Genomic DNA, 23,362 nt, shown 5'->3' on the forward strand with positions numbered 1-23,362 from the left:
AAATGAAATTGTCCAATAATTTCCAGCCACTGTTTGAGAAAGTCACGGTCATATTTTGACATATTGTGTGAAGTCATAATTTTTCTATTATTCATGTGCGACAATTTTCATCTCAAGCTGGAAAACATCAATAAACAGATGGAAATGAACAGCTACAATAACAAACACCGCTGTCAACGATTTTTCATTGTGCGTGTGTGTGTGTGTGTGTGTGTGTGTGTGTGTGTGTGTGTGTGTGTGTGTGTGTGTGTGTGTGTGTGTGTGTGTGTGTGCGTGTGTGTGTGTGTGTGTGTGTGTGTGTGTGTGTGTGTGTGTGTGTGTGTGAGTGGAGAAAGGATTATTGTAGGTATGAAAACAAACCTCAATGAAGCATCAAAAACAGCAACAAACTACTTAATCATATGAGTCTTGTTATCCTCACAGTTCAGTAACAACAGTGTGGTTCCGCAGCGTGTTTGAACAGTGTTTTGGGTAATTATATTTTATTGACACGTAAAGTACGTTTGCCACAATTAGATCTTGATTAACAGTCAGATAAGAGTGCCTGTTTTCAAAGGAAACCGAAGACTTCGGGAGGGCTCCAGGATGTGTGTGTGTGTTTCCACACTGTATACTGTAAATAGCTACAGCTCTATTTGTGCCTGAGGGGTTAAGGTGTGGTGTGAACGGGTCAGGTGGAGAGAAAAGAGCATAAAGATGAAAGTGACACTCAACCATATTTTTGTGTCGTGCCAATCTTTCTTTGTAAAGCAGCATTTGTTTTTCAACACAGATAATCCGAAGCATGTTCTGGAGGATAAATCTCCCTGAGGCAGGCGCTCAAGCTCTAAGGCCGGCCATGTGTGACATCACAGGACATCCCTTCAGGCGGCTTCCTGGCTTTTAACAGCCAAGCCTTCATCACCATGCACAACACACACTTCCTTCCTCTGAGTTTGTGTGCACGCGGGCATTCCCATTCCAGAGTTCCACGAATGCTGCTGTTCTGTGCCAAAGCTTCATCAGACAATGTGAGGTGTTTAAAGAGACACACAGACACAGTGCCTGCTTTTTCAAATATGTGGGGGGAAAAAGAAGAAACTACCCAACCCTAAAATCAAAGCAATGAGTTTCAAAACATTTCTCTGTGTATAATCAACAGAAGAATTCTACTGATGAATTCAGGGATAATATATTTAACTTCCAACCACCCACTGTGGGGTTTGGAGACATTTGGAAAAACATTTCCCTCAGTAATACGTGTTCTTTTTAACCATTTTTCTTTGTACATTATATGTAGTAAAATACAGCCTGTGACAGTCATACAATGTCTTCTATAAGTATGAAAAACAAGACAATAACTCCAAATAAAAGTAAAGCCAGCTTGGGCTTTTAGATTTTCATAGAGAATGCCAAAACTACAAATGTAGGGTGTTTGAAATTACAAATGTGTTTTTAAAAAAATGTATTAATCTTAAAAGTTATCGCTACAATAAACAGTATTTAATTTTATTTGAATGTACAATATTTAATTACATTCTGTTCTGTATATCTTGTTCTATTTACAAGTATAAACTCCTGCATTACTTGGTCACTTCTCTCTATTATCGAGCTTATTGTATTTATTTATTTGACTTCATCTGCACTACTTGCACAATGGTCTGCAACAAAATATGCACTATTCTATTCTATTCTGCTCTGTTTCTTCTTGCATTCATTTATTTTATCTGTAGTTTTAAAATAGTCTTATTGTTTTATATCCTATATAATATGTTGCATTGTTGGAGTAGTTCGGAACTTAAGATTTCAATTGCCATAAATACTCTGTAGCTACTTTGCATATGACAATAAAGCCTCTGAATTTTGAATCTTAAGTAACTGACCTAGCCGCACCAAAAATCTTTTACACCTCCAATGTGTCCTTGAGTTGTCACATGTTTTATTCAACATGAATGGTAGTAAATCTGAAATTCTGAGCTATCCTTCCACCTTCTTCAACACACATTAAAAACATCCCATTCAAAACGACATCGGTATGGTCCTTTAGAGTTCTCCCTTTAGATGACCATTTTGTTTACTCTAGATGTGTCAAGTGGAAAGGTACCGCAGAGGTTTAACAGGTGACTCACCTGCACCTGCTCGACCAGTAAGATCCAACCAACAATGCCGCTGGGTTACGGCCTCTCTCTCTCTCTGTGTACACACACCTGAACCTGTACTTGACTTTGTTTGTTTGTGTATTTCTCAGAAGCAGCCACATACACAGATAACCTCAAAGGGGACTTGAGAACCTCTCCTCTGCCGTCCTATAACAGAAGGCCCTTTTTTTTTTTTACAAATCAATGACAATATCTTACATGAAACAAAACAAAGAAATCGACTTGTGTCTACTACACATTATTTGAAGTGTATGTGTTGCTTTTATAATTGTCAGCCTTAGTATTATATGATATGTGAATTGTATTACACTATTTATTTGCCACGTAGGAGTATATCTTTGTGACTTAAACAGTCAGGCCACTACAGTAGTTACATTTTTAGAGATGCAGGTTGTTAAACGTAGCTGAAGCTGTTAAATAAATGCAGTGGAGTAAGTTAACATGATTTCTCTTGAGTGGCAATGAGAAACATTGTTGTGTCTCATCAAAGATGTTAATCTTGTCAAGTTTCTTGTTTGGGTCCTCATGCCCCAGGTCTATGGTTGGTCATGTTTTATGTTTTATTTAGTCATTTTTATCTTGTCTCCCACTTCCTGTTTTGTTTTGGTACTCACCTTCTGCGTCTCGTTCCAGGTCTCTTGACTCCCTGTCACTGCCCTTGTCAGCGTCAGCCCCGCCCCTGATTGTTTCCACCTGTTCCCTGTTACCTCCTGTTTAAATAGTCCTGTCTCCCCCTGTCTTGTGCCAGTTCGTCTTGTCCTGTCTGTGAGTCAGTAACCAGCGTACCAGTATTGTGTTTTTTAATCCTCCATGTGAGCGTCTTGAGTTCTTGTTGTTTTTGTGCATTTTTTGGGGGGAAATAAAGTATTTTTTTAATACTTTAACTCTGTCTCCTGGGGTCGTGCATTTGAGTCCTACTACCCTTGTGTTTAAAGTTCGTGACAGAACAAACTGGCCACAATGGACTCAGCCGACCCGAAGACGCTTCAAGCCGCTCTGTCAGCCCAAGGAGTTAAAATCTACCAGCATGAGGAGCAGCTGGGCTCAATCAGCCAAGGAGTCAAAGACCTTGCAGGACATCAGGCCGAGTTCCAAGACTCCATCAACTCACAGATACAATACCTTACGGCGCAGATGCATCAATTCCTCGCTCATCAGCAGACTGCTTCACCGAAGACCTCGCCCGCTGCTGACTCCTCTCCTGCCGAGATTCCTGCTGGCGCTCCCATCTCGATCCCGCCTGCTTCATCATCACTGCGTCTGGCTCTCCCGGAGAGATTCTCCGGAGACTCCAACAACTGCAGAGCCTTCCTTGTGCAGTGCAACCTGCATTTTCAACACAACCCAGCAGCTTTTTCATCTGACCATGCCAAGGTGGCCTTCATCGTGTCCCATTTAACTGGGAGGGCTGCAGCCTGGGCTACCGCAGAATGGGCCAGAGAGTCCATGATCTGTCACTCACTTCCCGAGTTCATAGAAACCATGAGCCGCATATTCGACCACTCATCGCCTGCCACAGAATCCAGCAGAAGACTCATGCAGATGCGTAAGCTTAACCGGTGGTTGATTATGCCATCGAGTTCCGCACGGCGGCAGCAGACAGCGGGTGGAACACTCCAGCACTCCTCGATGCCTTCAGGACTGGACTTTCAGATGTGATAAAGGACCAGCTGGCTCCTCTGGACTTGCCACGGGACCTAGAGTCCCTTATCTCTGTGTCCATCCGGGAAGACAATTGTCTTCGGGAGAGGGAGCGGGAGCGCCGGCGCACTGGGGTCAATCCTCCCAGTTCCTGGGGTTTCCCCCTGAGAAACTCCCCACCGGGAAGACCCTTCCCGTCCATGACTTCGGACCCCCAGAGGACAGTGCCTCCGGTTGCTTCGTTTAGCGGCTACAGGTAAAAAGGGTCCCTCTAACTCACCCCATTCATGCCAGGGCCTTAGACGGCCGCTTTTTGTTCACTGTTACTCACTGCACAGAACCCATTCAGGTCATTATAAATAAGGACCATACAGAAACAATGCAATTTCACATTTTCCTCTGCTCAGCACCCAGTTATATTGGGTTTCCCATGGCTAAAAATACACAATCCCCACATTGACTGGTGTTCCAGGAAAATTAAGGGGTGGGGAGAGACCTAGTAATAGATGCAAACGCTCGCAGGTCGTTCATGCATTGGCTGAACCCGGTGGGATTGTGATAGATCATCCTGATTATCCGGATCTGCTGAAGGTACCCCCATGCTACCATGATTTAAAGGAAGTTTTCAATAAATCTAAAGCCTTGTCATTACCTCCCCACCGACCGTTCGACTGCCCTATTGACCTGCTAACAAGTGCCCCCATCCCCAGAGGCAGACTATATTCCATTTCGGGACTGGAGAGGGCAGCATTTTTCTCCCCCGACTCTGAAACCCATCTTAATCATGTCCGTCAGGTTCTGCAGAAATTGCTTGAAAACCAATTATACGTTAAGGCAGAAAAATGTGAGTTTCACAGAGAGACCATGTCCTTCCTAGGATACAACATCTCTCCAAATCAGGTACAGATGGACCCTGCCAAGGTCAGTGCAGTATACAATTGGCCTATACCAGACTCTAGAAAGAAAGTGCAGCAGTTTCTAGGATTTGCAAACTTCTACAGGAAGTTTATTAGAAGTTTCAGTTCTGTTGCTGCCCCTCTGCATGTTCTTACTTCTTTGAAGGTTCCCTTCAAATGGACCCCCCAGGCTGATGTTGCCTTCCAGTGCCTTAAAGAAAGATTCACCACAGCCCCCATACCCACCGTTCCGGACCCCCAGCGGCAGTTTGTGGTCGAGGTTGACGCTTCCAATGAGGGAATTGGGGCAGTGTTGTCTCAAAGGTCCATGGAAGACAACAAGATACATCCGTGTGCCTACCTGTCCCGTAAGTTGACAGCAGCTGAAAAGAACTTTGATGTGGGAAATAAAGAACTGCTAGCAGTTAAAACAGCGCTTGAGGAATGGAGGCACTGGTTAGAGGGGGCAGAACAGCCTTTCATAGTCTGGACCGACCATAAGAACCTGGAGTACATCAAGAAAGCTAAACACCTCAACTCTCGCCAGGCCAGGTGGATGTTATTTTTTAGTAGGATCCACTTTACGCTCTCTTTTCGCCCCGGGTCCCAGAACCGGAAGCCGGAGGCTCTCTCAACTCTGCGACCCAGAACCACTTGCTATTGAACCGAAAACCATCCTTCCACTGAACCGTGTGGTCTGAGCCTTTTCTTGGCAAATTGAATCAGACGTGAAGCAAGCTAACGTTTTGAGCCCGGCGCCCAACCAGTGTCTGAACAACCTGTTTGTCCCTGTGACTCTTCGCTCCAAGGTAATCCACTGGGCTCACACATCGGTGCTCGCGTTCAATCCTGGGGTAAAACTAACCATGTTTGCGATTAAACAGCGGTTCTGGTGGCCTGCCATGGAGAAGGAGGTGGCGGAGTACGTGGTGGCCTGTCCTGTGTGTGCCGGTAATAAAACCTCGTCCCAGGCCCAGATGGACTTGCTTCAGCCGCTGCCTGATCCTCAGCGTCCCTGGTCACACATCTCAATGGACTTTGTGACAGGACTCCCACCATCCAAAGGCAATACTACTGTCCTGACAGTGGTGGACCGGTTCTCAAAGATGGCTCATTTCATCCCCCTAACCAAGCTTCCCTCTGTCAAGGGCACAGCAGAGGTCGTAATGAACCAGGTATTCAGGATTCATGGTTTTCCCACAGTTTGTTTTCCGCGTTCTGGAAAGAGTTCTGCCGGCTCGTAGGCGCCACCGTCAGCTTGTCATCAGGCTACCACCCCCAATCTAATGGACAGTCGGAGCGCCTTAACCAGGAACTGGAGACTACTCTACGCTGTCTCATCTGCCAGAACCAGGCTACCTGGAGCGACCACCTCACATGGGTTGAGTTTGCCCATAACCCACTCCCCACAGCTGCCACAGGTCTCTCTACCTTCCACTGCGCCAATGGCTACCAGCCCCCACTTTTTTCGGTCAACGAAGGAGAGGTAATGGTGCATCAGCTCAGGCCATGATCAGGCGCTGCCATCGGATATGGGCCGGGGCTCGCCAGGCCCTACTCAGAAGCTCAGCCCGGATGAAGGCTGTAGCAGATGTTCATCGCAGGGCTGCTCCCCTCTACAGACCAGGCCAGAAGGCCTGGCTCTCCACCAAAGACCTACCTCTTCATGTTGCCTCCAAGAAATTAGCTCCCATTTTTGTGGGACCATTCCCGGTGTCATAGATAATCAATCCTGTGTCTGTGCGCCTACGACTCCCCAGGCCTATGAGAGTACACCCCACGGTCCATGTCAGCATGATTAAACCCGTGCATGAGAGCAAACTTGTCCCTGCCTCCAAGCCCCCTCCACCGCCCCAGCTCTTCGATGGTGGTCCAGTCTATAAGGTCCGTCAGGTTCTGGCGGTCCCCAACCGGGGCAAGCAATTCCTAGTGGACTGGAAGGGCTATGGCTCGAAGCGCGCTACTAGGTTGCTGCAAACTTTGTTGTGGACAAGACTCTTATTCGGGACTTTTATGATCAGAGTCAGCCTGGGCCGTCGGAAGTCGGCCATAGAGGGGGGGGTACTGTTGTGTCTCATCAAAGATGTTAATCTTGTCAAGTTTCTTGTTTGGGTCCTCATGCCCCAGGTCTATGGTTGGTCATGTTTTATGTTTTGTTTAGTCATTTTTATCTTGTCTCCCACTTCCTGTTTTGTTTTGGTACTCACCTTCTGCGTCTCGTTCCAGGTCTCTTGATTCCCCGTCACTGCTCTCGTCAGCGTCAGCCCCACCCCTGATTGTTTCCACCTGTTCCCTGTTACCTCCTGTTTAAATAGTCCTGTCTCCCCCTGTCTTGTGCCAGTTCGTCTTCTCCTGTCTGAGTCAGTAACCAGCGTACCAGCATTGTGTTTTTTAATCCTCCATGTGAGCGTCTTGAGTTCTTGTTGTTTTTTTGCATTTTTTTGGGAAATAAAGTATTTTTTTAATACTTTAACTCTGTCTCCTGGGGTCGTGCATTTGAGTCCTACTACCTTGTGTTTAAGGTTCGTGACAAACGTAAGTCTATCTCTATCATCTTGGTACGCTGAGGGTTAGTTAATGTGAGAGGAATTTACTAAAAATATTCTTAATTTCTACCTGTTATATAGAAGTGTTTGAAAGAACCCCATTGGTTTGTTTAAAATACATATCCCTTAAAACTGTCAAAGTAATTATCAGTTATATATTTATTTAAAGTAACAAAACTTGCCAGCTCACCCTTTTATTAATTTGATAAATTCTTTGACTTTGGAGAGGAAAACAGTAAGGAAGATAATGCATTTTAATTGTATTTCATCGAGTCAACGGGCTTGACACAAGCTGGCATAGACAGGATGTATGTCAAAGGTTCTGTGTGCATGAGCAAACACGCGCACACAAACACACTTCCTAATTTCAAGACGCACCTGCATATGACATATAACAATGATGCAACTGTCCACATTGCTCAGTAAACACCAGGGTATCTCACACATACACACACACACACACACACACACACACATGCGTCATGTTTATGGGAGCATACATTATATTGCATGATTGTACAAGTTTAACTCTTCTATTAAGTAGCCTATGTAAACCAGGGGTTTACCATTGCAAAAAGTCATGCATGTATCCTGCACTTTAATAACTGTGTGGTCAGTGTGGTGTTGTAGAGTGCATAGCTGAGGTTTACATTATGAAGCTCAGCACAACAAGCAGGAAGACTGGGTTCATTCACTTCACAGCTGTAATATTCAGCTCATTATGGCTGTCCTCCTTTAACCAATTACATTTCATCACAATCTCCAGCTGCCAATAATCAAACTTTAAAATGGGACTCCTCTCTCCTGCAGTCAGCTGTGATTTCAGTTGTATCTGCTGCGGCCCTCCTCCCCCCCATCCACTTCCATTCATCACATCCAGCGCCCAGGAGAGCTAATCCAAAGACCTCATCACACCTCCTTCATCCCTTCTCATCAAGTACAGATCTTCAACATCACCACCAGTGTCTAGCCACCAGGGGGGGGGGGGGGGGGTCCTATTATACTATAATATTATATACTCATGGCAGGACTTCCCCCTAAGATAAACAATATCAGGATTGGGGTCTAATCGCCAAAGATTATTAACATTTCCACCTTATGGCGCATGACTAAATACATTTTCTGTAAACAAAAACTTAAGTCTTTCCCAATTTGAATGTTATCACAATAAAGAGCTTTCTGTACAGATTTGAAATAATCTGCACGTGTGTGGATATAAAGTAGGAAAAAAAACAGTCCAACTCCCGGGTTACTGAACAGCATTCAATGCAGTGGTAATGTGGTAATGATCAGCCTGGATCTGAGGCCTCCCTGATCAAAGCTACTTCAACAGCCACCCGTGTGATTTCAGAAGACTGTGATGTAAGACCACAGTTAGGAATTCAAGTTTTTAATCATCATGATGAGAGTTTTCCACAAATGCCTCGACAAGCAACATCTGCTCTCACAAATGTACAATAGATGAAATGTATATATTTCACATCCTCAAATCTTTATTGTTGTTACTGTAAATATTCTTCTCTCTTTTTGCACTATTTTATTTATGTTATTTGCACCATGTATGTGGAGTTGTTGGAGGAGCACGCGACATAAGATTTTCATTGCCAACATATACGCTGTATCTGCTGTGCATATGACAAATAAAACCTTGAAACCTTGAAACCTTGAAAAATGAAGTATCTGTTAGTTTAGATCTTTAAAATCCATTAGTGTCCCATCTGTCAGGTAAACGTTATGTAAATAATGTTGATGATGCAGAACCATCCAAACTTTGGGCCAGTAAATCCTATGTGCAGACTTAATTCACCAGAAAATTGACGATTGTCACTTAATTTTGTAATATAAACAAGGTTAGGAGTGGTTAGCCACTATGCTAGCATGTTGATGTTTTGCAGGTATGAAGCTGAGCGCAAATACAGTCAGAAAAGCCGTCTGTCATTCACGTATTCCCTGCACTAAATACATATACTAAATCAAAACGAAGTCTTGAAATGGATCTAGATAGACCTCGAAAGTAAAAGGATCAAATGTATTACAAGTCATCCTCTGGGGACCAAATTTGGCAGCAATCCATAGGATATATTTATTAAATGAAAAAATATCAGATGATTGTATACACATTGTATATCTGTGGCAAATCGCATCCAAATCCCTCCCTAGTTTAGATATTTAGCGATGAAACAAACAAGTCAACTTGCTGGTGGAGCTTAAACATTTGATAGCCGTGTGTGTGTGTGTGTGTGTGTGTGTGTGTGTGTGTGTGTGTGTGTGTGTGTGTGTGTGTGTGTGTGTGTGTGTGTGTGTGTGTGTGTGTGTGTGTGTGTGTGTGTGTGTGTGTGTGTGTGTGTGTGTGTGTGTGTGTGTGTGTGTGTGTGTGTGTGTGTAAGGTAAATCAGTATTTGTCAAAGAGAATTTATGTTTAGAAGTTTTCTTTCCCTAAAGAGGTCAAAGGGTAAATTGATATTCCTGCTCACCACAAAACTCACACAAACAAACATAAAGACCCAAGCATAAATGCAATATATCAGAAGAGGTGAGCTAACCTCAGGCGGGGCATTTATTCAGGCCCCCAGAGGCCCCTAAAGATGATGTATGTGTTTGAACAGAGCAGGCTTATGTACACAGAATACTGAGAGAAAAATGCTGTGAAACATTTCATGTGTCCAGGCATGCGGAAGCTTTGAAATGTAACATGGGATGAGAGCTACATGCCTGCCATTTTAGGAAACTTTGACCACCCCACAGTACTGTTTCATGAAGCATTTCACTTGCTAATAGTAGCAAAAGAGGCCGCAGCTGTACATAAATGTTATATTTATTTCATTTGAAGTATGTTTTCCTATTTTTATTGTGATTTTTCTATTCCAAATGTATATTCTTGAACTTGTACCTTCTATTTTTTCATAACATTTTTAATATGTGCACCAAACACAGGCAAATTCCTTGTAAATTAAAACCTATACTTGGCAATAAAACTTACTCTGAACATGCTAACTGCTAATTAGCAACTTCGTACTCAACTGCTTTTTTCTACTCTAGACATTTTACCGCCTTTTAAAAATAAAACACGTCTGGCATTTTGGTGAGAATATTTGATGGTCAATTATCTGCCAAACTGTGGTAAAATGCACTTATTTTCACATTAAATAAACATAAAGGCAGTTATCTTAATGACTGGGATGATGCTTTTGTGGTTGCACACAGAGGACAGTTCATAACAGAGAGCCTTTGTTTCATTTCAGCGTGATCTCATTGTGCTGGAGTCAACAATAGTCCCATGAGCACCACAGGCACCGGGGCATCAGCGGTGGAGTCTGGATGAGGTAAGACAGAACCTCACCCCCCTCTCACACCCATTCCTCCCCATCTACTGCAGCCCTGCTCCCATTCATCCCCTTTAACACGTTTAAAATCACAGATGACCTCACACAGTTCCACTTATACACAAAGCTTAAAAATGATGCTATTATGTCCTTGACCCCTGCAGGCACACACTCTCTGCAGCCACATATTTACATGTTCACAAACATATACTGGGCATATGTCATCCGGACAGTTTATACATACACAGACGCTCGTAGACCCACATGCAAAGCTAAGCTGAAACATAAACGTGGATCTCTTTCACTCACTCACACACACACACACACACATACACACACACACACACACACACACACACACACACACACACACACACACACACACACACACACACACACACACACACACACACACACACACACACACACACACACACACACAGTCTGATCCGATGACCTAACACTGGAGCTGGGGGGAAGGAAAACATAGAAAGAGCACTGAGTGTATTTACCTTCAGATTCATATAATCACACACTGGCCAACAGCCTGCTGCATAGCAACACATTTATCAACAAATAAAAGAGGTCAGATTGTGTGTGTGTGTGTGTGTGTGTGTGTGTGTGTGTGTGTGTGTGTGTGTGTGTGTGTGTGTGTGTGTGTGTGTGTGTGTGTGTGTGTGTGTGTGTGTGTGTGTGTGTGTGTGTGTGTGTTCCCTTTTTTCTTGATGTCTACATGCCAAGTCATCTCTCCCTTTCCCCACAATCTGTGTTTTCTATCAGCTCTTTTCCTCTCTCATGTTTGATGCCTTTCTTCAAGTACTTCAGTCCAAAGAGGACCATTTAAATGAAAATGAATCACTTTGTTTCATCTTGAATCCCTAAAGTGATCCTCCAGTGTGAATGAAGAATGAAAACCAGAAATAATTATTTTTAAATAGCAATTGCCATGACAATAAGCAACCTGTTTCTAGACTTTAAAAAAAGTATGTTTTGCGTGAAAATGCATGAGTTTGAGAGGTAAGAATAAGATTAAACTAAGGGGACCTGGATTAAACTGAGCATGTTGCGTGAGATATTGTAAAGGAGTGCAGTTTTTGGATTCTTTGTTCACTGTGAAGGCATGCGAGAAAACTATGTTTTTCTAGAATTCAAGGTAACGTGGGGTGAGTCATGGATGTCCAAATAATCTGGGGGGAAGTTTTCCTTTAAAGGAATTGTTCAAAATTCTTGGCTCATTCACTTTCTTTCCAAGAATTAAAGGAGAAGTTTGATATCAACGTCCCATCTGTGCTTTGAGTGCTAACCCCCACCACATACATCATACGCACTGTTTATATGCATGTCTATTTTGAGTCCAGATGTGTGGTCACACAGTGTCTCTATATGTGTCTGGCTATGATCCAAGTACAGCACACACCAGACCTCTATCAGTTTCAGATTTAAAGGAAGTGTACGCCACCTGAAACCTTGCGCAGATGAGAAGTGAACCCGAATTCCTCGGAAATAAATACTGCATGAATTCTAAGAAAACCTTTTCAACGGCTATGTGTTGTTTTTATGAGCAGGTTGTGTGTTCAAAACTACATGGAAATACATACCATGAGCGTGGATTTATAACTCTGGAGAGTGTTTATGATTTATGCTAGTCTGTGTTTAGTAGCCTCAGCACCAGAGAGAGCTTTCCCGCTCTGTCTTGGCGAATACGACATTGAACAAGTGGATTAAGAACAAAAGTGTGACACAATACTCTTGGCCTTTAGCTGCAGATAGTGATTTATTCCATGTGTAATAATAATTTAAAGGTTTAATGGATCATTCTTTAGTTAGTTTGACAGATACAGTTTTTAGGAAATGTCATGCAGTTACGTTTTTCACTGAAACTTTTTAGGAGAAGTTAGGATTTTGAATTCTTCTCAAATGAATGAGAGGAGAATGCTTTATGTCTGCTGTGTTTCACTCGTGACACAGTAATTGTTGGTTTGTGACAGACTGAGCAGAAGACAGAGGGGCTGGTGTGTGTGTGTGTGTGTGTGTGTGTGTGTGTGTGTGTGTGTGTGTGTGTGTGTGTGTGTGTGTGTGTGTGTGTGTGTGTGTGTGTGTGTGTGTGTGTGTGTGTGTGTGTGTGTGTGTGTGTGTGTGTGTGTGTGTGTGTGTGTGTGTGTGTGTGTGTGTGATAATCTAATTGTTTGTATCCGTAGGGATCTGGATCTTCTTCTGGAATCACTCATCATGGCACTTTTTGCACATGTTCGAAAAACTCTCCTCACGTCTGCACAGGCACACCAAACTGCTGCGAATTGGTCTCCCTCCTGTAAAGCTGTTTCAGATTCAAACCGAGTCGGCTGTCATTTCCCCCCCAAAAATGAAAAGAAAACAAACTCACCCCCTAGACAGGGGTAAAGGAACAGGGGGATATGGAGGGAGGAGAAACTGAAAATAACAGAGAAGAGAGACAGAAGTGGAGAAAGAACAGAAAAGAAAACAGAAAGAAGATGTAATATTCATCCTAAAACTGAACACTTACAGCAGAACACGTTAATGAAGAAACACTAAAAGAAAAACAACTTTTCCTAAAAATACAAACGGATGATATTTTCAGAAACATTGTTTATAGTCTCCTGCTTGGCAATTATCTCAAAGACTCACTATTCTCATTTCCAGGTCCATATCAGTTATTAGTGTCTCTCCTGGGACATGTCTCCATGCTTTAATGTTCAAAAAGCTCTTTATTTTTCTCATTCTGTCTGTGCTGCAGCACCTCTGTTCACCCTCTGTCTGAAACCAGAGCCCAGACTGCTCTGATTGGTTAGCTGGCAGACTCTGTTGTGATTGGTTAACCTAGGGTGACCAGACGTCCTCTTTTGCCCGGACATGTCCTCTTTTTATGTCCTGTCCGGAGCGTCCGGGGGGGTTTTATAAATTCATGAAAACGTCCGGTTTTCACAGTTTTTCATGGGACCATTAAGCGTGTACTTAAATTGAATGGCGCTTTGCACAGAAGTCTACTGTACTTAGACTTCCCCCCCAACAATCGCAAGTGTCCTCTTTTTCGCCACCTCAAATCTGGTCACCCTAGTTAACCGCTTAGAGCTGTCCCGCCCCTTAACATCACGTACAATGTGTTGGACCGCGAGCCAATAGGAGCTTTAGTGTAACATAGTGATGTCACTATGTTCCAGAAGGAAACAAAGCAGTCCAATGGAGGCCTTTCAGTCAGGGGAGGGGGGAATGTGTCTGAGAGAAACCACCTCCGGAGGGAACACAGGGATTTTAGCCTTTGCAGACCATTGCATGCTCAAAAACCTATATAACACACTACAGGGGAGAGGAAACCCCCAAAAAGCATACTGTAATAGGCCCCTTTAAGGAGCGTCATGTCAGTTACACATTACAAGTGCTGAGAGTGGTGTGTTTCTGTTTCTGATATGACATGACTACGGGTGAAATAACACTGACATGAGGAACAATCCAAAAATGTTACTGGGTGTTTTATTGGGTGTGTCAGTTTATCCATTTTGGATAACTGGATCTGTTGACTCTGTTTTAGTTTTTGAGCACTTTGCAGGAATAACAACTCGATCAAAATCATGGAGTTCATTTCTGAGCTTTGAAAATTGTATTTTGACCAAAACAAGCTCAGGTCAAGATCCACTTGTGGCCATTTTCCTGAGCTTTCAACACACAATCTCCACCGGGTTGAAGAAGGAACACACAGCAAGATTAACTCTCATGTTTCCTTTAAGACAACTAAGACATGAAATTCCTAAAAGTGCTACAACATCAAAATACATCAATCAACAGATGAATCTCCATGGCAACTAGGGAAACTTTATACGACAATGAAGATGGGTGAAAGTAAATCTGATAACAATTCACTTGGGTTGGACTGAAAACTTGATATGCAAGTGGGAAATGCACTCACAACTCTGCACAATCTGGATATTAGATACTGCAGCCCGATATACTCACACCAATATTTCTGTCCTACCATGCAGAGTGACAAAGGACACACACAGCCTGAAAGATATATGCTATTGTTTGGACACACAAAGCAAATATCATAGTACACACTGCACTTGTATGACACAACAACAGTCATTTAAAGATGAGGCACACTCAGGTCTCATTGAAAGTTCTCGGAATCACACACACACACACACACACACTCGTACTTCACACACATACTCAGAATGTGGCACTTGCCACGTATACAGGGGCCAAGAAGGGGTTACAAATGGACACACACACACACACACACACACACACACACACACGCACACACACACACACACATACACGTAATGTCAAAGAGAGGCCGCAAAGTATTCTGGGACGTGAGAGAAGTGGGAAGGAGATGAGGGACGGTGGTCATGAAGGGACACACAGCATGGACACTAAAAGAAATGGATTAAATAAACTGTTGCGGTAAACACGTTGGTATTCAGAGGAGAGATAGAGGAGCAATATCAGAATACAGTTACCATTTTTGTTATCACACACATAGAGCTATTCTCTTGATCATCCTCCAATATGTAGAGTACCAGGCGTGTGTGTGAAATTATAAATCCGACAAAAAGAATGATGGAGGCATATTTGTGTTTGCGTTCACATATGGTTGTAGATCTTCTTTCTTTACGATTATTCCTTTAAAAGAGGTATCTCTTCGCAAGTTCATTGTTGCCTCTAACTTCTGCATGTTCTGACTTGTTCCTTAATTATTATCTATGAGAGCTTGTATGTAAAATAAAATGAAGGAAAACAACTGCATTTATAATGAGGTTTAGGCATCCAGCCTTAAGTCTATCAGAAGTACAGCAGTTACTATAATATTCCTCTTTGTTCTGCATTTAATTTTCTATTTAGCTCGTATTTTCTCAAACATGCATAACTGGCAACATCCAATAAGCTGGTTACCTTCGCTTCAAAACCAAAAGGGTGCAAAAACTCACCAAAGCATTGGAGCACATTCTGAAGTCTTGTTTTTTTCTTGTTTTATTATATTAAGTTTAGTGTCTTATTATTCAGCCATTACCTTTTCAGAAGCCCTAGTTGACCCGGTGTGATAATGACTTTTAAATAACTATGACAAGCAATTTAAACTGGCTTCTCCACACCTCTGTCGCCTGTCCTACGCCTCGGCTTAACTCTATTCATGCAGAGTGACTTTGAGGTGTAAAGTCTTCACACCATAGAAATAGATTCAGCATGGCAGCTTCACACAGAGCAAACCTCATAAATCCAATTTTAGCAAATCACACACTCTGCTTTGAACATGATACTATGCTAAGTGCATTATGTCCACAGGTTGAGCAAATGTCATGAACTCAGAGACAGAGAAACACTTTAAAAATCAAGCAGATTAAGTGCAAATGTTCCAGTGTTAAAGTGTTTTCACGATCCTGTGTGAGCACTTGTCTCATCTCACAGCAGATTATTTAAAGTCACCTTACACCCCAATATGATATAAAGACATAACCAGTGATGAGTGTTTGATGCCAGTGGGAGGTTACGAAATCCACATCTAATTATATAGCTGGTATTCTCACATTGTAACATATACTACCCTGCTCAACATGCTGTATGCTTTAATGCACAGTAGCAACCTGCCATCCATCTGTCTGTTTAAACAACTTAACAAAGACACATGCGAAATGTAGTAATGATAGCATCAATCACAAACCACCAGCGTGAGCTGGCATTGCCATACAGGATATGTATCACGCTGAGAGAGCAATTTCACACACATGCTTGTGCACACGCATGCACTCATTTCCGCTTTTACAGAGATCACACATTTTTCTTTTCACATCTGTGTGTGATGAAGCAACCAGGCCTGACATTTTTTAACAGTTGTGGCAAGGACTTTAGTGTCTATGACATAAACCATTACATTCTCAGCCATATGATAGGCTCCTTACTACTGAAGCTAATGGCAGATGGAGGCCAAATGGTATGCTATCAGCTTATCTGTGATTAAGGGTGCTATTGACATTGACAGCCCTACAGTATGGGAGGCCCACCCAGCTTTTATCACAATGTTAGCCAAAATCAATTCAACCTTATGCACAAACTGAAGAGGAGACAAGCCTGGCTGTGTTTCCAGAGAATTCAGTTTCAGAACTAAGTCCCACAGAGCAGGATATTGTAGATTTGTGCAACCCTCAAAGGCATCAGACTTCATAGACATCAACAATCATTTGACCTTACTGATCACCATTAAAATCACACCCACATGAACACAAATTAAACTCATCATCTGTTTAGTTCGTTTTTATTCTTTTCTAAAAAACACCAGCTTTGGATAAGTTTAAATAAACCATCACAGCATTAGGTTAGATCAGAAGGTATGCTGGTTCTACATGCTTTTGCACAACTGCCCTAGAAAGGCTAACCTTACTAGCGACCAATGTTAGCGTATTAGCACTCGTCTATGGTTTATATACTAAAGACATTTCTGTCTTTCACCTCCTAAATAGCATTATTGACCCATCAAAAACACACATAACTGTCTGTACCTTAGTATGGTTTTGATGTTGGATTCTCTGCAAGATATAATGTTAACGCTATGTAACGTTATCTAAACATCATCAAAGTAAACAGTTTCATTTGAGGCTAGATGTTTTATGGCCTCTGTCTCTGCCAACAATCTAGGTGGTCTTTATCACCGTTTACCATCTATGTCATAATAATTTGTGCTTATTGCTGATAAGAGAAACAGCAGCTACTGTGACCGATTCCTGTTATCGCTATGATAAATGATATTCAAAATCAGAGATGCAATGTATTTTCATAAAAGGTGATATTGTTTCACTGAAATGAGACTCATCATACCAGGGAAAGTCAGGGATTGAAAGTGTACAGTATGTATGTGTTCAGTTCAATGAATGAACAGAACCAGCATTCATGAGAGGTGCATTTGGACGTGGTTAGTAAGCAGCAAACTTATTTTAGCTGCTAAATGAATTCATACTGCTGCTGCAACTGTCATACTGCTGACAGGAAGTGAAATCTGAGGATTTTACTGAGTTGCTGTAGGGCAGTGGTTCTTAAACTTTTTGTCTGACGACCCCACAAAAAAAACTGGAGAGGTTTGGTGACCCCACTTTCCCAAAAGTGTGTAAGTGTGACGTCACGTTTCCGTAGCAACCGATTTTTTGTTCCAATCCAAACAAATTAACAATGTATGACGATTATTTTATGGAAAAGGAACGATTTTGTGTGAATTAATTTACGAGTTTGCGTCTCCAATGATTTGAGTGATAGTCATACATTTTGAAAGAAACAGCAATGCCATCTGCAGTTTGGTTGTTTGGGGGCGGGCTGTAAATCGCGTTGCCAGGACAACGTTATGCATTGCAAACCCATGGTAACGACTGTCAATCAAGCAAAAACAAATAGGCAATGTGTAAGAAAAGGCCTGGGCGGCAACAATTTATTAACGCAAACAAGAACTGGAACAAACAAAGCAATGAAACAAATGTCCAAATCAAACGGGAGTCAAGAGTCAACAGAGAGTGTGTATGATTGGAACGATCTCACTTCCTCTTATACGGACGCCATGTCAATGAGAAGGATGGGCCTGCTTCCGCGAGCATAGCAGGTCAATTCGGGGATCGATGCTGCTCACAGCAACACGAAGATTCTCCTCCATGCTGTTGAGACGACATCTGTATTTGTTCTTTATGTAGGCCAGGGACGAAAATGTCTTTTCGCACAGATAGGTTGATCCAAACGGCGTGAGGATGTCCATGGCAGCCTTGGACAACCCGGGGTATTCCTGCACAACTGACAGCCAGAATTCATCTAGAGTTTTTGAGGCAAACGACGCCTGCAATGTGCGGTCGCTGGACAGCTCAATCAGCGCATCCTCGAGCTCAGATGGCAGGTTGTTTGAGGAGCAGTTGGTGAATGGTTGTCGTACCCAGTCAAAAGGCTCTACATTCTCCGTGAGGAAATACTTATTGAATTTGTCGAGGAGACTACGAAGATGACAGGTTATTGACTCTTTCAATGAATTGGCATTCATGTCACTCTCCAAAAAGTCGTGCAGCTCCGAGAACATTTCAAAGTCCCCACTCTCTGCACGGGCTGCCCAACGCTGCAATTTTTTTGTGAAAGCATTCACTTTGTCTGAGAGGGTCAGGATGTTTGTGCTGGGGCCTTGTAGTGACAGGTTGAGACTATTTAATTTGTCAAATATGCACGCCAGGTATGCAAGACGTGATAACCATCTCGAGTCAGTGAGATGGTCTGCAAGAGGGGAATGCACGTCTGAGAGGAAGGTGCGCACCTCGCTTCGCAACTCGAACAGGCGTGTAAGAACTTTGCCCCGTGAAAGCCACCTTACCTCTGAATGAAAAAGAAGGGATTCATGTGCAGACCCCATTTCCTGGCAGAGAAGGGCGAAGAGTCGTGAATTTAAAGGGCGCGATTTGATCGAATTCACTATTTGGATTGCTGTTTGAAGAACATTGTTAAGCTCGGGTTCAAGTGTCTTGGATGCCAGGGCCTCCCTATGGATAATGCAGTGTGTGAACTTGACATGTGGTGCAACGCTAAGGACCTTGGCTTTCAGCCCTTTGTGTTTTCCCATCATAGCCCCGGCACCGTCAGTGCATATGCTTATGCATTTATCCCAATCCAGGCCTGTCTCCTCCATCCAACCATTAAGACAGTTAAAAATGTCTCCACCAGTACATCTTCCTTCCATCGGAGAGCAGCCACTTTCTATTAATAGCTGTTTCTCATGATTGTAACAATAAAACCCTTCAAATGTTTACTTTAGTCAAGTCAGCAACCTCCTCCACTGTCTGTTAAACAATTACAAAGACACATGCGAATTGTATGTAGCATCACACAAACCCCGAGTGAGCTGGCATTGCCATACAAGGATATGTATCACGCTTGAGAGAGCAATTTGACAGCATCATTGTGCACAGCATGCATATTCCGTTTTACAGATCACACTTGTTCTTTTCACATCTTGTTGTGTGAACATCAGGCTGAATTTTTTACAGTTGTGGCAAGGACTTAGTGTCTATGACATAAACCATTACATTCTCAGCCATATGATAGGCTCCTTACTACTGAAGCTAATGGCAGATGGAGGCCAAATGGTATGCTATCAGCTTATCTGTGATTAAGGGTGCTATTGACATTGACAGCCCTACAGTATGGGAGGCCCACCCAGCTTTTATCACAATGTTAGCCAAAATCAATTCAACCTTATGCACAAACTGAAGAGGAGACAAGCCTGGCTGTGTTTCCAGAGAATTCAGTTTCAGAACTAAGTCCCACAGAGCAGGATATTGTAGATTTGTGCAACCCTCAAAGGCATCAGACTTCATAGACATCAACAATCATTTGACCTTACTGATCACCATTAAAATCACACCCACATGAACACAAATTAAACTTATCATCTGTTTAGTTCGTTTTTATTCTTTTCTAAAAAACACCAGCTTTGGATAAGTTTAAATAAACCATCACAGCATTAGGTTAGATCAGAAGGTATGCTGGTTCTACATGCTTTTGCACACTGCCCTAGAAAGGCTAACCTTACTAGCGACCAATGTTAGCGTATTAGCACTCGTCTATGGTTTATATACTAAAGACATTTCTGTCTTTCACCTCCTAAATAGCATTATTGACCCATCAAAAACACACATAACTGTCTGTACCTTAGTATGGTTTTGATGTTGGATTCTCTGCAAGATATAATGTTAACGCTATGTAACGTTATCTAAACATCATCAAAGTAAACAGTTTCATTTGAGGCTAGATGTTTTATGGCCTCTGTCTCTGCCAACAATCTAGGTGGTCTTTATCACCGTTTACCATCTATGTCATAATAATTTGTGCTTATTGCTGATAAGAGAAACAGCAGCTACTGTGACCGATTCCTGTTATCGCTATGATAAATGATATTCAAAATCAGAGATGCAATGTATTTTCATAAAAGGTGATATTGTTTCACTGAAATGAGACTCATCATACCAGGGAAAGTCAGGGATTGAAAGTGTACAGTATGTATGTGTTCAGTTCAATGAATGAACAGAACCAGCATTCATGAGAGGTGCATTTGGACGTGGTTAGTAAGCAGCAAACTTATTTTAGCTGCTAAATGAATTCATACTGCTGCTGCAACTGTCATACTGCTGACTGGAAGTGAAATCTGAGGATTTTACTGAGTGCTGTAGGGTATAATTCATAGCTAGACAGAAATAAAAATGTTATATCTTGGTAAGTTACCATACTTATTTCTGATATATTTCTTTTCCAATGCTGATTAACAACAACCTTCCAATACTACCTACCAAATAATCAAATCAGACCTTTTGCGGGGACACGATAACCGAGTTCACTGGGTCATAAAGATTTTTTGATGAACCAGAAAGCAAAATTTAGAAAAATTCTAGGAACAAATTGCACAAGTAGATTTAAGGGGAAAGCCCATTGTTATAGATAAGACATAAGATACAGCTTTTCTCCCACATATGTTACTATCCAACATGCACACACACACACACACACACACACACACACACACACACACACACACACACACACACACACACACACACACACACACACACACACACACACACACACACACACACACACACACACACACACACACACACACACACATCATCAGTATCAGTAGCTCAGATAGCTCTGCTGGTTGATGGGCAGCGACATTTCTGGTCTTGAAATGAATACAGAAAATGAATTGCAATAGATACCAGGGAGGGTGTGACTGTGTGTGTGTCAAGAATATTTGAAGATAGAAAGTCATGTAACACTGTTTTTGAACAATGAACAACATACCACTATATGTCATTCTTTAAAAACTAAACTAAACACCCTAAGAAGGGAATACACTTCATGCCCCCAACCCATCCTTGCCCCGTTTTCTTGGCATTGGTGAGTACCTGTTCTGTTGACCCGTTGCTGCATTAGAGGACTTTATTAGACTTTGCACCTGGGCCCTAATTGATTTTTGATGGATGTTGCAATCGTAACGTGGCCTCAGAATAGAGTACGGACACTGGGCTGAACCCAGAGAGACACACAGCACCCCTCTGATCCTCAGCTCTCACATAGACAGGACATACCACAGTTCTGCGGCAAAGCTAAGACAGGAGCAGCGTTCAGAGTCACAGATAGACCAGGATTGAGAGGAATGGAGATGAAAGGGGGAAGCCGGAGGGGGGAACAGAAAGATGGAGGGGTAGGAGAGGCCTTGCTAAACAGATAGAAAGATGCATCTATATCACAACTTCATTCATATTTTTCTTTCTATGTCTGTTATTTCTCGACCCAGCTCTCTGTCCCTTCTTTTCACACAATTTTTTTTCTCTTTCAGGGTGCACTAACCTGCAGGGGCCCGCTGGCTGGCATGGTGGATCTCAGCGACGTCAGGTCGATGTCTCGGCCCTGCTCCCCTCTCTCTGTCTTCCCAAGTCCCTGCATAATAAGTCCCGAATCGTGCAAGCAACCAAGCACACACACACTCGCACACTCAAGTGTTACCCCCACAGCGGTGAAAATGCTAATGCAAGGATGGCAGTGGTCGCTATGAAAGGAAATGACCCTTGACGCCAGGCACCAAGCACCAGGCCGGAGAGGACAGCCGAGAGACAAACAAACAGCTTATTCACCCGCTCCCTCCCTCTCTTTCTCACTCTATTCTCCACTTGTACCAAATCTAGGTTGGCAAAATGCTGGAAATTGACATCGGGGTGAAAACCAAGCAAATATTGTCCAAGTGTTAGACTGCTACCAAATCTTAAGTTAGTCTTGTCCCTTTCCATGATTCTATTTGAATTTCCAAACCAATAAACGGTTTGGAAAGTAGTGTGTATTTGTGCTTGTTTGCTCAATAAAAACATTCTGCTGTATATCTGTTAAGTTAACTGAGGTCAGATGCCTTCTTGTAAAAGCACAGAGGCTCCACTGTTGGGATTTTACAGCTCTCTGAACCAGGGAACCCCGGGCCCCCAGGTAACAGGGACCCACATATACCATATGATAGAGGCCATGTAACATCATTAGTGTAAGAGACAAATATCTGTAAACCAGGGGTGTCCAAACTTTTTTTACTGAGGGCCCCATAAAGACAAATATAGGCTGGGTCCCTCACTAGAGATGAGGTATACATATTATAGGTTAAGTTATGAGTTGGAAAAAATCGATCAAATGTAGGTAAATCTTGATTGATACTTGATTATGCATTTTATTTTGTGACAAAAAGTGTTGGCAGCTCAAGCTTCAGATTACCTATAATAAGGACAAATATGAAGGGGCTATTTCAAGCTTGTTATGCAAGGGCTTTTTATTTTTATCAACTAAAGTTTGTTAGAAAATGCTTTAAACTTTTACTGACTGAATTTATTTGAAAGGTGGGCTTATTGACACATTAATACTAATGCTTCATATCTGTTAACATATGTATTTAAGAAATACAATATAAGAATAGCACAAGTTTCAGGTGTGGGCCATATTCCATTATACTTTTAGCATTTGCTGAGGGCCAATTCAAAATGGACAACGGGTCGCAGTTTGGACAGCCCTGCTGTAAACCAACAGCCCTGTCTCTTCCAAAATGACTTTTCCATACCCCAACCCTAAATTACCTGATTGATCGCTTACATTTTGAGGAGAAATATTGTCTCCCAATTTCTAGATGCAGTTGTCAATTAAAGTAAAACAAAAATAAAGCAAACCTAATTGGCTCATGGTTTGGCTTCAAATAAGTACTTTTGTTGTGTTTTTTTAACTTACGTATATAATTTAAAGTACATTAACATTGACTT

At 42.4% G+C, this 23,362-nt stretch overlaps 1 protein-coding gene and 1 long non-coding RNA gene across 3 annotated transcripts in view; one reads left to right on the plus strand and one right to left on the minus strand.

Moving 5' to 3' along the window:
- Nucleotides 1-22,191, minus strand: part of LOC134878946 (ninjurin-2-like) — a 40,234-nt gene extending 18,043 nt beyond the window's left edge. Inside the window, exon 1 of one of the 2 annotated variants that reach the window (XM_063905136.1) lies at nt 21,924-22,187. In XM_063905136.1, coding sequence (XP_063761206.1) covers nt 21,924-22,019 — 96 coding nt within the window. In that variant the 5' untranslated portion in view covers nt 22,020-22,187. Of the gene's footprint in view, nt 1-21,923 lie in introns of both variants that reach the window. The other variant, XM_063905135.1, reaches the window with a different exon arrangement.
- LOC134878947 (uncharacterized) lies at nt 7,008-22,693 on the plus strand. Its single transcript, XR_010167752.1, has 3 exons — nt 7,008-7,210; nt 10,464-10,544; nt 21,913-22,693. It is a non-coding gene; the product is annotated as an uncharacterized LOC134878947 (long non-coding RNA).
- Nucleotides 22,694-23,362: the final 669 nt, after the last annotated feature.

The sequence above is a fragment of the Eleginops maclovinus genome, chromosome 17 (assembly GCF_036324505.1).
Source record: "Eleginops maclovinus isolate JMC-PN-2008 ecotype Puerto Natales chromosome 17, JC_Emac_rtc_rv5, whole genome shotgun sequence".
Classification (NCBI taxonomy): Eukaryota; Metazoa; Chordata; class Actinopteri; order Perciformes; family Eleginopidae; genus Eleginops; species Eleginops maclovinus.